Consider the following 16,589-nt stretch of genomic DNA (forward strand, 5'->3'; position numbering starts at 1 on the left):
CACTTAAGAGTAGTAATAACTACTCCATGTCACCCATATTTCTCATGATTCTGTCACAATCCCTGCCCCATCTCAGGTATCTAAGAAATAGACTGAGGATTCTAGTTCTCATCCTAATTAACCTCCAGGTTCAGCTTCTTAGTCTGAACTTGGATTTAGAGAAAGGACTTAGACTCACATCTAACTTCACCTTTTTGTTTTTTTAGTGCTGGGGATGAACCCAAGACCTTGTGCATGCTAGACAAATATTCTACCACTGAGCTACCCTGCAACCCTAAATCACTTTTTGATCTTTTTGCCTGCCACATGGAGCCCAATCCTACTCTTCACCTGCCATGGGGCCTTTCCTGTATTCTTAGAAATACTGACTCATTGCTTCTATGAGTTCTCACACAAAAGAAAAAAAAAAACCCTCTTTTCTGAAAAAGGACTTCAAACATGTAGAGTCACCTCTGAATGTTTGTGAATAAAAGGGAGTGGTCTCTTATCTGCAGCATTTACAAGAGCAGGGTGCCACTTAATTTTTTTTTTTTTTTGAAGGGGAAGGAGTGGGAGGCAAAGTCTTAACAATTGAATTCCATTCTCTTCCCAGAAGCAAGGTTGTGAAATTGGCCCCTGGTGATTGGGGAACTTTATAGAACATGGATATGGTGTGCTCAGAGTGGCTCAGGCAGCGTTAGAGCTTGGGAAATGTGGACATCACTGTAACAGAAAAGAAAGAGGGGAAGAATTTGCAGCACATTTGATCTCCTCTAAATATTAGTAACTTTCTAGATCTTAATTATAAGGAAGAAAGAAGAGAGAGATGGAGAAGTTTCATTCCTTGCAAGCTCAACAGTGACATTTCTGGGTTGTGAGGGCAGCTGCTGAACTAAATACTTTTCTCTCCGTGGGCCAGAGCTGAGAGGGCACTGGGAGTGGAATTTGATTGGCGCGGGGTTGTTCAGCACTTCACCAATGGGATCTCTAAGTTAGTTAACTTTTTTTTTTTTTTTTTGAGATTTACAGTGGTAATATCTTAGAGTTGTGCAGTGGCTTATCATAGATCAAAGATGTATATGCCCATTGCATCATCTGATCCTCACACCGCTACCTGGGGACATCAGTTCCTCAAAGTAAGCACGACAGTCAGTCACCCTGATCCCAGTTTGAACCTTAGTCTTGAGATTTGTAATCCCCACCCTCCATCACTGGCTTACTCATGATGATTCTGTGGCCACATGGTCCTCTGAAATCCTCCAGGTTAGATGCAGGCCTTGGCCTAGACCTTGTTTAACACAGTGATGTGTTTAACCTAAACCCTCAGAAGCTTGATGCAGAAAGGTGGGGGTTGGTCAAGACGTGGGCCTGCTCTGGTCTTCGGGCGTCCCAGGGCACACTGGCACCTCTGGCTCTGAGAAGTCCTGCAGGGAAGACTTGTATTGACCTTGACTTATCCCAGCATGCCCCAGGCTTTATTTTGCCATAGAAATGCCTTCCCTGACTCTGCAAAACACCCATTATCCCATGCAACACTTTGAAAATGAGTTGTTTCCACCTTTCTGGCCATTCTCTAGTCCCTGATTGCTTGTACGCAAATGAGTTTTCACCGTCAATGTGATGGGCATGGTCCCAAGAAGACTTCTCCAAATCTTTCCGAGGATGGAGGAGAGCTCCCACTGCTCTTTAGGGTCTCACTTCCCAGGAATTCTTCCTCTTTGTTTAAAAAAAGGAAAACCTAAAAACCCATATTAAACTACTCTAAGATCTGCCCACCCCAAGCCTTGCAGGATATTGCTTTGAGGAAGGTTCTAGCCATGGCCATAGGTTAAGGAGCTTCTCTGCTGTGGGGTGTTCACCAGGGAAGGGTGTCTTGGAGCTTCCTAAACTGCATAAGCCACCTAAGCTTCATGAAGGTGAAGCCAATGAATAGTCTACACCCTCCCGTTTCCCTTGCCCACCAGTGTAAACAGGATCAACAGAGTGTGTCAGGCTCTACTGGATTCTAAGGACTGACTTTTTTAAGAACCTGAACTTTCATATTCTTTCTAGAGAGCAAAGACTTACCTATAAAATTAGAGTTAAGACTGAAGAAACTCTGGTAGAGAGTATGAAGAAATTAAACATTTTTGACTCATCCAACATGATCCGGAGTGAACCATTACCAAAAAAATAGCGTTAATAGATTTTTTTTTAATGGTTCTCTTTTAAACCAGCCAAAAAACCCAGGTGTGGGGAAGCTAAGTAGTGTGTGGACTCTGCCCAGCACATTGCAAAGAATGGGCTTGCCCACTGAGCAGCGATACGCTTTTGCAAAGCGCTCTAGATTGGGAGCGGCTCATCCATCATCTGCCCTTTGTTCAAGAACTGCCTTGGCAGCAGGCTCCTGCTCCACCCTGCCTCCCACCTTCATCTTAGGATGTGCTCATTCCGGAGGTATCCTCACTCTCAGCCCTGGCATCCTCATTTCCAGAACCTTCTCTAGAAGGGGGTTCAGCCATAGAACCCCCTGCTACGGCTACTCTGGGACATCTCCATGATCTGCAATGACTCTACCTTCAAAGGACTTTTGACCGCAACCTCCTGCCTCTCCAGCTTGCTGGTGTGGTTGCCTCAGTGTGACCTTGCTGGCCCAGCAGGACTCCTCCTCTCCTGGACCTCTCCCCTCTCCTGTGCTCATTTCCTTCCCTGTATTTAGTGTGGGGCCCATAATTTCAAGCAATCTCTTGCCAATAGTCACTTTCAAACTTGGACCACAGCCTACCTGGGAACCTAGGACTCATTTGCATGTGCATTTACATACACACATACACATATGCGTACACTTCCAAGTATAAACATTCCAAAATCTCTCCCTAAACATCAGTTCTTAACAACCATCGCCCCACGTCTCTCCTCTTCATCAGGGTGTTGCAACAGTCATTTGTATAAACTGTTCGCTTCCTGTGACTATTGTAACAAATTACCACGATCTTAGTGGCGTAAGTCAGCATGAGTTTAATCGTACTGTATGAGGTCAGAAGTGTAAAATGAAGGTGTTGGCCAGGCTGCTTCAGTCGGAGGCTCCAGGAAATCTCTTCCTTTGCCTTTTCCGCCTACCCTCTTGGGTCCAGGCTGTGTCACACCTGATTCCATGTGACATATCCTTTTTTTTGACCCTTGTGCTTCCTTCATTTTGAGAACCCTTGTGATTACCTTGGACCCTCCCAGATAATCCAGGGTAATCTCTCCCTCTCAGGATCCTTGGCTTAATCATATCTACAGAGTCCCTTGTACAATGTAAGGTAACCTAATCCCAGGTCCTAGGGGTTAAGAGATGTGGACATCTTTGGAGCCATTTCTCTGCCTATCATGTGGGCCATTTGATTTTCCCAACCTTCACTTACTTTTCAGCCTTTGCTAAACAGGTTCCCCGCACTCACCCCCACCGTCGCAAATGGCTTCAGCCTGTTCCCTCATGTCCTCCACGTTGCTTAAATCAATGGGTAGTTGTAAATGTCTTCCCTGACAAACAGAAGACGGTGAAGGAAGGAACCTTGTAGGACCATGAGTGTGTGGGACCATGGCTGGTCCTTGTGAGAGAGATTCCGGCTGTCACTCTGACTTCCTGTGTTCTTGTGTGAGTGCGGTTGGCTGCAGAGGGGTTCAGTGCCCCCCTTGCTCTGTAAACCCTCCAAGGCTCCACGGTGTCTCAGTTCGTATTATTAGTTTAAAATCTCTGGCCAGATAACTACAGATGAATTTTTTTAAACAAACCCTTTCATTTACCTACCTTCAAATAAAAGTGTGTAAATCCTGGATAGCAGGGTGAACTTTCACCCAGTACAGCCTTTGTGTACCAGTCAGACCAAGAACCAAGCATTGCCAGCTCCCCTGGACCCGCTCAGCCCCTCCCCACTGCTGAACCCTGTCCGCAGTTCTGCCCTGGGGGGCATAGGGATCTTTTTAGTTTGTTTTTCATTTCAAACAGACTTTATTTTTTTAAAGAAGCATTAGGTTCATAGCAAAACTGAACAGGAAGTAGTTTCCCTGTACCTGCCTCCCTACATGGGCTCTTCTGCAATAAAGATCCAACTGGAGTGTCTGTTACAACTGATGGACATGGACCTCTACAGACACATCTTTGCCACCCGGCATCCATAGCTTACACTAGAGTTCACTCTTGATGTTGTACATGCTAAAAGTTTGGACAATGGAAATGGCATGTATGCACCATTGCATGTCATATACAGTCATCTCACTGACCTAAATCTCCTGTGCGCTACACACTCACCCTCCTTCCCCACTCACTCCTGTCAGCCTCCAATGGTTTTTTAACCGTCTCCATGGTTTTGTCTTTCCCAGAATGTCACAGGGCTGGACATACAGTACATGGTATGTAGGCTTTTCAGACTGGCTTCTTCCATTTCATAATATTAATTTAAATTTCCTCCGTGTCTTTTGGTGGCTTGATAGTTCATTTTATTTTGACACCGACTGTTATCCACAGTCTGGATGTGGGCAAAGATTTTGAAGAAGGCATTGAACTAAATTTAGTGCAAGTTTTATTGCTAATGTATCTTCTTTGTACTGCATAGGGTTAGGACTGAGGTGGGGGCTCCCCTCTGCCTCAGAGCACAAAAGGCCCAAATGAGCTCAAACTCGTTAGTTCTGCACATTGAGTCATTGAGGTTCTGCCCTCAGAATTCCATTTTCAGAGTGAGAATATGGTATGTTATGTTATGGTTTGGTATGGTATGGTATGGTATGGTATAGTATGGTATGGTATGGTATGGTATGGTGGGTATGGTATGGTATGGTGTGGTATGGTATGGTATGGTATGGTATGGTATGGTACAGTATGGTGGGTACGGTATGGTGGGTATGGTATGGTGGGTATGGTATGGGGCCACTGCACGACACACACGTGTTTTGATTCAGATGGTTCCACGGAGGTCAAGTTCTGTTTAGATTGGCTAGACTATGTGACAAACAGAGTGAAGAAAGATAATGGCCCAACACAGTCAAAGCTTCTTTGTCACCCATTTCACAGTCTGTGGAATGTGGAGCAAGGTCCCTCCTGCCTTGTGGCTCCATAGCCCCCGGAGTCTTGTCGTTTCTTTCATGTAGCTGGATAACACACAATTCCGTTGGAAAGACCATGAATTTTAAGCCAAAGTCATGCTCTTAGAATCACCTGGGTATGGTAGCCAGCTGGTCACTCATCACGGTCCTGGGAATGATACAGTCATGGACAAGAAGCTTTTGATAAGAAGTCTGAAGAGAGAGAACTAAGTGGTGGGCTCACAGTCTTGGGTGTTGGCCTAGAGGTAGCATCATTGTGACCCTAGGTCCCTGGAAGCAGCATGTGGCTCATAGTGAGGTGCTGAGATCCCACAAAGGAGGCTGGAATGGCCAGTATCCTTCACCTTGTCAGGGTCCACCTGGGTGCCCTTCAGGGAGACCCTGGCCCAGGGCTCAGGACCTTGGAGGGCCTCAGTGTGGCTTCTGATGTGTCTGGCCAGGTGCACCATGATGGTGATGTTGGCTGTTTGTGCCGGACTCAGACACACTGGTGCCTGGTGCCCCTTAGGGTTAGGGTTAGGGTTAGGGTTAGGGTTAGACTTTGCTCCTCCAAGGGGATTCACTCGGGGTAGTTGAATTTGTGGTCCTTCTCATGATGGTTTTCTTTCTTTTTTTTATTTGTGCCTTATAGCTGTACATACTGGTGGGATTTTTTAAGGTTTCAGGGTGGAAATAAAAGTTTAGAGGGAGCTCAAGGCCTGGGTTAAGTGTGCTTGTAGGTGTTCGCAGCCCTCTTCAGAACATTCTAGATGGGTGAATGGGATGACCCCAGGCCAGACTATCTCCATCCCTTTGACTGTGAGTTTCCAGGAAGTTCAGGGAACGGATTTGGCCAGAAATCACATTCCTGGGAGGATTTTGAAACCTGAATGGAGCAACGTAAGCAGGGGTCATCGATGTGGGAACCGGGCGTTCTAAAGCTGTCCTTCACTCCTCCCTCTCAGAGGCCGAGGGCTGCCAACTGCATCTCCCACACACCTCACCAGAAAGTCCCTGGCTCTGCTCCCAGCAGCCTGGCTGTCGACCTCGTGAGGTGTGAGAAGGAGGAAGGGAATCTCCATTTTGGATAAACCTTCCTTCCTCCTTTCTGAGAAGTGGTGCAGGGCCTGTGCCGGCCAGCTATGGTCAGGGCTCCCCAGAGTTCCTGCCCAGGACAGCTCCTCCAACTTGCCCGAGAAGTAGCTGAGGAGGCCCAGACAGGGAGCCCATCTTAGTTTCCTCTGACTGCTGCAGTAAATTGGCCAAACACATCAGAAACTCATTCTCCCCACATTTTGGAGGCCAGAAGTCTGGAGTCCAGGCATCAGCAGGGCCACGCTCTCTCCTAGGGCTCCAGGGAATACTCCTTCCTTGCCTCTCCCGGCTTCCCGTGGTGGCCCGCAATCCTTGGCCTCCCTTGGCTTGTAGATGTCCCTTCAGTTTTCACTCAGCTGTCTTCTGTGTTTCTTCTCCTCTTATAAGGACATGTGGTAGTAAGGGACCTCCTTACCCCAGTATGACCTCATTTTAACTAATTATGTCTGTAGTGACCCTATTTCCAAATGAGGTCACGTTCCGAGGTTCCTGGAGAACATATGCCTTCAGGGGACCATATTCAACCCACAGCAAACCCCACCATCCTTTCCCCCTCTGTCCTCCCACACTCTTCCCAGCATGCCCTACACAGTGCAGGGGGCCACCTGGCTTTCCTCTCCAGCAGGGGTGGGGACAGGCCCTGGAGAAGTTTCCCAAAGTGAAACTGCATCCCCTCACTCCAGCAAGGCCTGGGAGAGCACAGAGCGCTGGTCTCCCTCGGGACAGGCATCCACAGGCTGGGGGACTCCCTCTCAGCATGTTTTCCTCCTTTATAGAGGTACTTCCAGACTCCTTGGCTCCTGGCCTGTCCCCTCTGCTTCCTGAGGGGAGGGAGCCCTCAGAGCCTCACAGTGGGCCATCCCAGACCACGGTTTCTGGCCCAGACATGAAAACTGGCATCTGCTCCTGGAACTCCAACTTGGCCACATCCGGTGGCTTCTCTACTGGAGCAGCTATGGCGGCTGCACCCCACATCTTCCTGACTGAGCAGCCCCTTCCCTGGGGGAACCAATGTCTTCCTGCTCCAAAACTATCAAGGAGTGGTGGGTTCCTGGGCCTCTTATAACCCGGCTAAATATTTTCCAGGTTACCTAACCAAACTCCTGCAAAACCACACCGCCTATGCCTGTGACGGGGACCACTTGAATCTGCAGTGCCCTCGGCATTCTACAATAAGTGTCCAATCGGCATTTTATGGGCAAGATTACCAAATGTGTAGTTCCCAGCAGCCTGCCTCCCAGAGGGAAGACAGCTTAAACTGTGTGGCACCCACCACCTTGCAGGTATTACCTTTTGTAGATGTGTTAAGATGATAAAATGATTTCAGCTCTCTCTCTTTCTCTCTCTGTCTCTCAGTCTCTTTCTCTGTCTCTCCCTGAATATGTATTTGTGAAGCAAATCCAGTCCTTGAAAATCTCAATTTGTACAAGTCACCTATTTTGCAGGTGAGCTGTTATTTGCTTCTCAAAGGCCTTTACCAGAGTCCAAATAATCCCTACCTATTGAAGAGCTCCCTTAGTACATTTGCAATATGAATTTATTCATAGGCATCTTCCTTATTGCACAGTTGGGCTTCAACCACTGGGTCCACATCCCCCACAAATACCAAAGTAGAAAAGGAATTCTTTGGTGGAAACCATGAGTGTTTCTGTGAAGCAGATGTATAATTTCACAATCAACTTCTTAGAGAATGACACGAGGAAGAGGAATATCAAAAACTATGGCTTGCTTCTCCACAAGATAATCACATTATTCTTGTTATTCTCTGGAGCTATATTGAGCAGCCTCTGCTGAATTATTTTTTCTTCTAGATAGAACCAGGAATTGGGGGAGGGAACTCTAAGTCATTCCCTTTTTGGGGGGGAGGTATATTTGAGGAAAGATGGTGTAGAGGGAGGGCAAACTAATATTCACTAATGGTTTTAGACTACCCATGGTTTTCAGTTACCCAAGCGACTTCCATACACTAATCCTGGCATTTTAAGTAGTTGGTCAAGATTATGGAGACACTTGGCCTGGGATTTTTTTTAGACTCCCAAGTTCCAGATGAATACACTGAAAGCTGGGTGTTTAGATTAGGTGGAAAGTTAGAAGCAGTTTGATTTTGTCAAGCATAGAAAACACAGATGAAGATAAATTTACTGAGATAACTAAAGAGAAGAGAATGACCTTCAATGCTATGTCCCTCTTCCTAGGGCCCAAAGAGGAGAGGCAGAAGTATTATGATGAGATGGAGGTTCTTCTGTTTCACACACATTTATTGCTCTCATTCCAAGAATCTTGGTGTCCAGGCAGTCACGTGGTTGGTGAAAATATTAACCCGGGGCCAGAAAGAATGGGTTTGAATGACTTCCCTTGACGTGGCTTCCACACTCTGATGAGTGACAACATGTTTCTATGGAGGCGAGCAGTTAGTTTCCTGGTTTGCCTAACCTACCCTATTCTCCCCTCAGGGGTCCCGTATCCCGGTTGACCTGCTCCCATTGCTCTGCCCACCCAGCCCTGGTGTCCAGCTGTCTGCTGCCCTCTTAGGTGCATAAAAAGTACTTTGGCCAGTGCCCAAAGGCCGGAAGTGCCTCCTTTGAGAAAGTATGAACTCCTGGCAGGCGGGAGCACCTGCCTCAGCCAGGGGCCCCTGAGGGAAGAGGATGTTCCATTAGGCTGACAAGTTAGTATTTGTGAACACTCTTCTGATGCTGTTCGGAGGCTCGTTTGCCAGAAGCATCCCTGTGCCCTGCTCTTTTATCCAGAGATCAAGAGATCCTTTCCTTTGTGACTTTTAAGTTTAGCTGGGAACAGAGACAAGGTGCTTCCTCCAAGAGAGTTTGCTTATGGCAGAGAGAGAGGGGACAGGTTGACATCCACTCAGGTGACCACGACTGACCCAACCCAAGACTAATGTCAACAGGAAGTCCCCTCTCTGTGTTTTCCAGCTTGGGCACAGTTTGTCTTCGAGGTGCCGTCCTGTGACATCTGAGTCACTTATGGTGACCCTTGACCAGGCCAACATGCATCTTCCTCTGAGAGCAACACCTCCTGGGGAGTTGGGGGCTTCCCTGGGCATCTTTCTGTTGATAGGTCCACACCTGCTGGGCCCATGAGGTGACAGGTGACACCTAGTAGAGCCAGCATCCTTCAAGTCCTCAAGTCTAGGACCTCTGAGTTTAATCACAGACAGGGTTTGTTCCTTTTGGAAACCAGGAACTGGAAAAATAGCAGTAAAACACTGGAACTTTCTATGGCCCAGGGTCGGGTGGTCCATTAGCTTCCACAGAGCAGATTCATGATCAAATGAGGGAGTTGCCTAGAAAAAAAAGGAAAATCAGGGGGGAGAGAGAGAGAGAGAGAGAGATATGAAGGAAAACTTTAGAGTAAATACTCAGCACAGTGCCTGAGTGTCCCACTGAGTAAATTGCTCCACAAGGGAGACATGGGCTCTATACCCATGAGTTTGATCATGGTAGGAATCAGCGGTAATTTTCCCTTGTTGGTCTCTTGCTGGGTCATGAGCTGGAAAGACTTGGGGTGTCTGGGGCCTGTCCCACTGACCAGCTATCCCCGCCTGGGCCACTGTAGAGCTTCTTCTAAGGGGAGGAGCTGTATGGATGATTCCTGGTCATCATTGCTATTTGACACTTGATATTGCCCATGTCCCCTGGAGCCTCCGGAAGTCAGCACTTTTGCCAAAGGAATCAGCCAGAGCATCAGCTGGAGCTGGTTGGGTGTCGGTCCTAAGATGATGGGTCCTGGCTCTGCTGGATCGGGTCTCTTCCTTCGGGAAGGAGCAGGGAGCCAGCGCCCTCACCCACATGTGGGTGCTTCTGTCCTGAACACAGCTAGGCCAGGTGGGGAGGCTTCCCCGCTCCTCAGAGCCCGGAGCAGCACAGGTGTGGGGGCTGGCGGACACGGTGTGCGTTCACAAGCCTGTGCCTTTTCTACCCCTCCTTCTAGAAGGTGCTGGACGAGTGCCAGAACCAGCGGGCCTGCCACCTCCTGGTCAATAGCCGTGTCTTTGGACCTGACCTTTGTCCAGGAAGCAGTAAATACCTCCTGGTCTCCTTTAAATGCCAACCTAGTAAGTAACTTCTGAGGGGGGAACAGTGCTTGTGGGGTTGGTTCCCGGTTTCATGGAATCTCCTGATGAAAATTCTCTGCCCCTGGTGTTTATCCAACTCTGAAACCTTGTTAACAGAAACGCTGGGGAGAAAGAGAGACAGAGACAGACAGGCAGAAAGAATGCAGTGTGTTTTTATAAATCCATGAATTTAAAAATCCTTCCCAGTGCATAAAACTCAGTTTGACTGACACTGAACTATCAGAGGTGACAAGGAACAGCCATTGATTTTCCTCAAAATGCAGAACTAATTCTGCTTTTTAGAGGCAGTCCTGGTAGGAGGCTGGAGTCCTTGAGGACCGAGACAAGGAAGTCACCAGAGACGACTGCTTCAAATGTTTAGAACTGCCTTCTCTGAATTTTATAGATGGCCAAGACTCTGTTGAGCATTTTCATTCCAAGGAGAATGAGAGAAAAAGTCATGGCCGGAGCAATCTCTCCTATCTGATTCCCGTGCTTTTCTCCACTGACTTTTGCTATTTCTATTGCAAATTGGTTTTGTGATTAACCCTTTATCAGCCAAAAATATAATCCCTGTTCAATGAGTGGGTCATTCTTCCACGCACACAGTGTGTGCCTGAGAAACACCAAGAGGGATTGCGTCCCTAGACTTTCTTAAGTAATCCGTTGAAAAAGAAATGATAGCAACAGCATTTAACCAAAACATAAGGTGTGATAATTTTTATAATAATCCCTGGATCCCCATACAATCATTTTCACTTTTTGCACTTTGTTCTCTGTTGGTTCTCTTTCTGGAGCTCAGAATTCCTCAAGACACTGCAGCCTGGGTGCTGGAGGGGAGGAGGCGTAGAGCCACCTGTGTGCCACATCTCTAATGCACATCTGGGGAGAACCCCTGGATCCTCTCTGCAGACATCCAAGCTTCTCCTAAACCCTGCTAGGACCCGGAAACCTTGGAATCACCCCGTGGCTCTGCCCGGGTACTATGCATGCAAATGCACTCACACATTCACTAATTCACACACATTCACACCCACAACACATCCATGCACGTGCACACACCCAATCACACACTCACCACATGCTCCATTGACACACACATCTTATCATATACACCCCACCCTGCAGCATACACAACGCGATCACACATGCTCACACATACACACTATCATACACACCCTCACACACTCATATACACACAATCACAAATACCCACAAACAGGTCTGAGTATTGCAGAACAGCCAGACCCCGCCCTGTGCTGTGTGCTCCATTACCAGATGCCTTGGAGAATTACAGAAATGTGGGCAAGATCCCCAGTGAGGTCGTGTTCCCTCCATTCCCTGTATCTCGAGTCTACAGAGAGTTTTGGTTCTGGTGAGGTCTTAGATCTAGGCAATTCTGGATCTGTTTCCCTTTCTGCTGTGTCTTCTGGGGTCGTGTTCAGGACTCTCTCTGAGGCTCCAGGACTCAATTGTAAAAGAAGATAATGCCGCTTCCCCACAGGGCTGTCGTAGAGACTGTAAACAGCGTGGTACATGTAAAATGCTCAGCACCAGACTTGTCATGAAGGTGAGTGCAGTCACCGGAAGCTCTCATTCAAGTAAGAAGATAGTCACTCTTGGGAAAGATCTGAGTGACCGAGGGCAGCGAGGGGAATGGCCTGGCCTCTCCTGGGTGAGGGAAATGGCAGGGCACACTGTACAGAATTTAAAAACGCAAGTGACCAAATGCTTGTCTGCATTTTAATGTCACCATGTTCTGACTATATTAAGAAATGCCCGTAATAAGATACTTTTATCATGGCAAATTGTTCCGCTGCCCATCTTTTAAATGGCTATTACTGATAAGTAACTGTACGGATGGTTCCAGACTTAGGATGTTTACATGTAGCTTCATCATGGTGTGAGCGAGATACACATTCAGTAGAAACCACATTTTTTTTTTTTTCTTTTTGGTGCTGGGGATTGAGCCTAGCAAATTTCAAATTTTGATCTCTGCCCAGGCTAGCAGTATGCAGTACGATCCTCTCTTGCAATGCTGAGCTATGGCTGCAAGCCACAGCTCCCAGTCAGTCATCCAGCCACCAGGGGAGATAACCAATACTTTACAGTGTGCTCTGCTGGTAAGCGATGAGGTTAGGTAGATTAGGCATATTAAATGAATTAAATTCTGATTAAAAAACATGATTTCTGTTTAAAAATGATATTATCAACTCATGATGGGTTTATGAGGACATAACCCCATTGCCAGCCGAGGAGCCCCTGTGTGTGTATTATTAAAAGAGATGGGGTGTCCCACACAGCCCTGTAATGGGTAGAATCAGGAGGGAGAATTTCATTCCAGGGTCCTCTATGCAGGGTCACGGCGCTACCTCCCCAAACTCCTGTGCAGCTCCTCACCTACGAGGCAGGAGTGTTGGTGACTCACTTCTGGAAAGTAGCCCTCACCCCTCACTGCAGAGCAAATGAGCCCCAAAGCAAATCCTAATCCTCTAAGAAAAGTAGTAACTATGTTAGTAGTCCTGTTGTCCCTTGGAGCCCTGAAATGCCACTCTTAGGTGAAATAGCACATGCCCAAAGAACCAAGTAACTAAATATAATACAACAGTGACCCCCAGGACATAATGTGACAGGCACAGGCCTCTCCACTTCCAACGATTGTTTGCCTGTAATCTGGAGACAGAAATCTCTGGAGGCCTCACGTGAAGGTGCTTTGTTACCTTGGGTGGGTTCTGCTGGCCTCCAGGCTACCTTCAATGAATGGCCTTTGGCAGCTCAGAGATGTGGCTAATAGATACATTTCATGATGTGCCTTTTTAAAAAAAAAATTCTAATTTTTCAACATTCTGACCAATAAATAAATAGATAAATAAAAATCTAGTCTTATTTAAAAAAATTAAAAAGTTTCCATTTTTGAGATAAAGCTTGGTTTTGTCTTGCCTTTTCCTGCCCTTTTTTGGGGGACATGCTCTGGCCCTGGCAGGCATTCTTCACATGTTCTGGTGTTCTCCTAGTTGGAAGTGGGTGCTTGGCCTCTGGTCTGCATTAAATTCACCCTGGGCCCTTGAAGTCAGAAAAAAATGTCACTGTTGGTGGGACTTAGCATAATGCATGGAAATCCTCATGCGTTTGTGGAGATGACTCACCCAAAAGACTCAAAGCCTCCAAAGTCAGGGTCAGGGTCAATATGGTTTTTTTATTTAGAAAAAAAGGAAATAAGTTTTCCCTGGCTCCAAGTTCAAACTGCTATGCTGTTTCCAATGAGCAGGTAAAGGGCCTTCTACACATTTACCCAGCCACTGGTGCCCTCTGCATGTGGTTCTTCCTAGTGTCAAACTAACAGGCAGGGTGGTGGTTTGGGAACTAGACAGGGTAGGGATTTTGTGCATCTGTAACATGAGTTCTGCTCTGAGCCTTGATTAATCCTGAATGCTCCCATTTTATGTATAGTAGTCCTCCCTTATCCATAGAGAATGTATTCCAAGATCTCCAGTGGATGCCCAAAACCACAGATAATACTCAACCTTGTGTGTACTGTATTTTTCCTGTATATATGCACCTATGAGAAAGTTTAATTTATAAATTAGACACAGTAAGAGATTAACAACAATTAATAATAAAACAGAACAATTATACCAACATACTATAGTAAAATCAATATAACCTTGTGCTTTGGGACCATTATCAAGTGAAATACAAATAATTTGAACACAAGTACTGCAATACAGTGACAATCAATCTGGTAACCAAGACAGCTAGTAAATGACTATCAGGCAGGTAGCACATATCAAGTGGATACACTAAAAAAGGGGGTGATTCATGTCCTGGGTGGGATAGACCCAGGTGGCCAAATATTTCAACATACTACTCACTACTCAGAATAGTACACAATTTAAGATCGATTGTATATCCTCTTCTGAGAAGTGTCTGTTCATGTCCTGGGCCCATTTATTGATTGGGTTATTTGTTTTGGGGGGGAGTCACCGTGAGACCCTGTTTCTAAATAAAATACAAAAAAATAGGGCTGGGGATGTGGCTCAGTGGTCAAGGGCCCCTGAGTTCAATTCCTGGTATCCTCTCCCCCACAAAAAAAAGTGAGTATCAGTTATTATTGTTTATAAGTTAAAGATATTATTAAGTTAGTATAATTTTGTAGCATACAGATCATGCATTTGAGTGCACAGTTTGATGATCTTTATTATATATCTACCGAGTTTTGCTTCCATGACCACAGTCCAGCTGTAGAACATTTCTACCATCTCAAAACGCTTCCCGTGCCCATTTTCTATTACTCTTTGATGACATCCCCTCAGGAAACCACTCATCTACATCCTGCCCCTGAAGACTTCCCTTTCTGAATATATTGTATACAGGCACATGTCACATAATTACGTTTTGGTCAGTGACAGGCCACCTATACGACAATGGTCCCATAAACTGACCATGGGTCTGGAAAATTCCTATCAACTAGTATTTTTACAGTGCTTTTTCAGTGTGTGGATGTGTTTAGGTGCACACATACTTACCATTGTGTTACGATTGCCTGTGGTGTTCAGGAGAGTAACATACTATTCCAGGTAGCGTAGGTGTGTAGCAGACGGGTACCATCTAGATATGGGGAAGTAACTGTGATGCTCACCCAATGATAAAATTCCCTCGTGACACATTTCTCAGAATTTATTCCTATTGTCAATTAACACACGGTGACTGCACCATAGTACCCCTTCATCCATGGGGAATGTGTTACAAGACCCCCAGTGGATGCCTGAAATATATGTGATTTTTTTCCTTATACATACTTACTATGTAAAGTTTAATTTATAAACAAGGCACAGTAAGAGTTTAACAACAATGATAATAAAATATTTAAAACAATTACTATAATAAAAATTATGGAAATGTAGTCAGTCTTTCTGGAATTTTCCATTGGCTACTTTCAGACTGTGGGTAACTGAAAGCCTAGCAAGGCAGGAGCTCGGATGATGTGGGGACAGCTGTAAATGGAACTATAGGTACACAGTCTTTCATATTGGAGTGTTAGCAAATATGTTAAAAATAAAATCATCATTAAAACCTTTCACTAATTGAATGATTTGAGGATATGCTATTAAAAAATAAAGTGTTTTCTTTGCCAGTGGACTTAATAATGTCACTGTATAATATTCAAAGAATTTGTTATGGCAAACAGATAAGCAAACTTTCCCTACCTGGGTTCCTGGTTGTGGGGCAACTCCTTACACTTCCACAAACAGGGATTCTTTACAGACTCAGCACCTTCTTTTGGCCCAGTTTCCTAGCAAAATAATAATAATAATAATATCATCATAGTAGTAGTAGTAGTTGCTTTTATAGCATCTCTGCTTCTCTTTCGTCTCTGGGGAAGCGGATGGTGGCATTGGCAGTGCGGTTTACCTGGGTGCTTCTCCAGGTGACTCCTGGTCTTTCCCTGTGAGAGTCCCAGGTCCACATTTAAAGGGCCCTGCAGTCAAGGAATCCGTGAGTGGGGAGGGAGCGGCTCCGGGGCGTCGGGGTCTCTGCTCCCTTCACCTGGCGTCTGTTCTTTGCACCTTGGTATCACTCCTGGGGTCTCCCTGCTGTCGGCAGGTCACTTTCCACTGCTTCCTGCAGAGGACTTTGTTTCCCAGGGCCACAGATGCCCTTGGCAGACAGGTCCTGAGCACAGCTCAGGGGACGGGCCGCCAGGACTTGGACAGTGCTCACCGTTCCTGTTGCTGATGGTGTCGCCGGCTTTTGTTTCCACTCCAGATGAACTGAAAAACAAAACCGTGTGTGAAGATCAGGAGCTGAAGCTGCACTGCCATCAATCCAAGTTCCTCAACATCTACTCTGCCACCTACGGCAGGAGGACCCAGGAGAGGGACACCTGCGCCTCCGAAGCCCAGCGGCTGCCCCCCTTCGGTGCGTGCTTTTGTTTGCTTATAGTTAGGTGCTGAGTGGATTAGGGCCCTGGGTCCCCTGGGAAAGACGTCACTGCAGTGGCCAGTATCTGGGTCAGAGGGAAAGTCGAGCAGTTATTGAGTACCTGCTGTATGCAGAGCCCTGTTCTAGGCACCGAGGAGGCATCAGCGACCAACACAATCTGTACACTGATGATCTGACCTTCCAGCAGTGGACGGGCAGGCATGAGAAAGCAGAAAAGAAGGAACCAGTACAGTGGGCTTCACGTCTGTGAGCTCTACTTCTGCGGATTCATTCAATAGGATTGAGATGGAGATTGAAAACATTTGGGGGGAAATTTTTGCCTACACTGAACATGCACACTCCCCCATTCTTATTCTCTAAACAATGATGTAACACATATTGACATAGTTTTTACATTGCACCAGGTATTATGCATCATCTAGAGATGATCTAAAGCCATGAGAAGATGTGTCTA

General features: G+C 46.3%; 1 protein-coding gene across 4 annotated transcripts in view; it reads left to right on the plus strand.

Annotated features, from left to right (window-relative positions):
* Eva1c (eva-1 homolog C) overlaps positions 1 to 16,589 on the plus strand; it is a 78,506-nt gene that overhangs the window by 28,625 nt on the left and 33,292 nt on the right. For 2 of the 4 annotated variants that reach the window (XM_015478694.2, XM_048803571.1), the window contains 3 exons: positions 7,204 to 7,400; positions 10,069 to 10,192; positions 15,959 to 16,111. In XM_015478694.2, the coding sequence (XP_015334180.1) occupies positions 7,204 to 7,400; positions 10,069 to 10,192; positions 15,959 to 16,111 (474 nt within the window). The remainder of the gene's footprint in view (positions 1 to 7,203; positions 7,401 to 10,068; positions 10,193 to 15,958; positions 16,112 to 16,589) is intronic. The other 2 variants (XM_048803570.1, XM_048803572.1) reach the window with 2 other exon arrangements.

This window comes from Marmota marmota, unplaced genomic scaffold (genome assembly GCF_001458135.2).
Source record: "Marmota marmota marmota unplaced genomic scaffold, marMar, whole genome shotgun sequence".
Taxonomy (NCBI): Eukaryota; Metazoa; Chordata; class Mammalia; order Rodentia; family Sciuridae; genus Marmota; species Marmota marmota.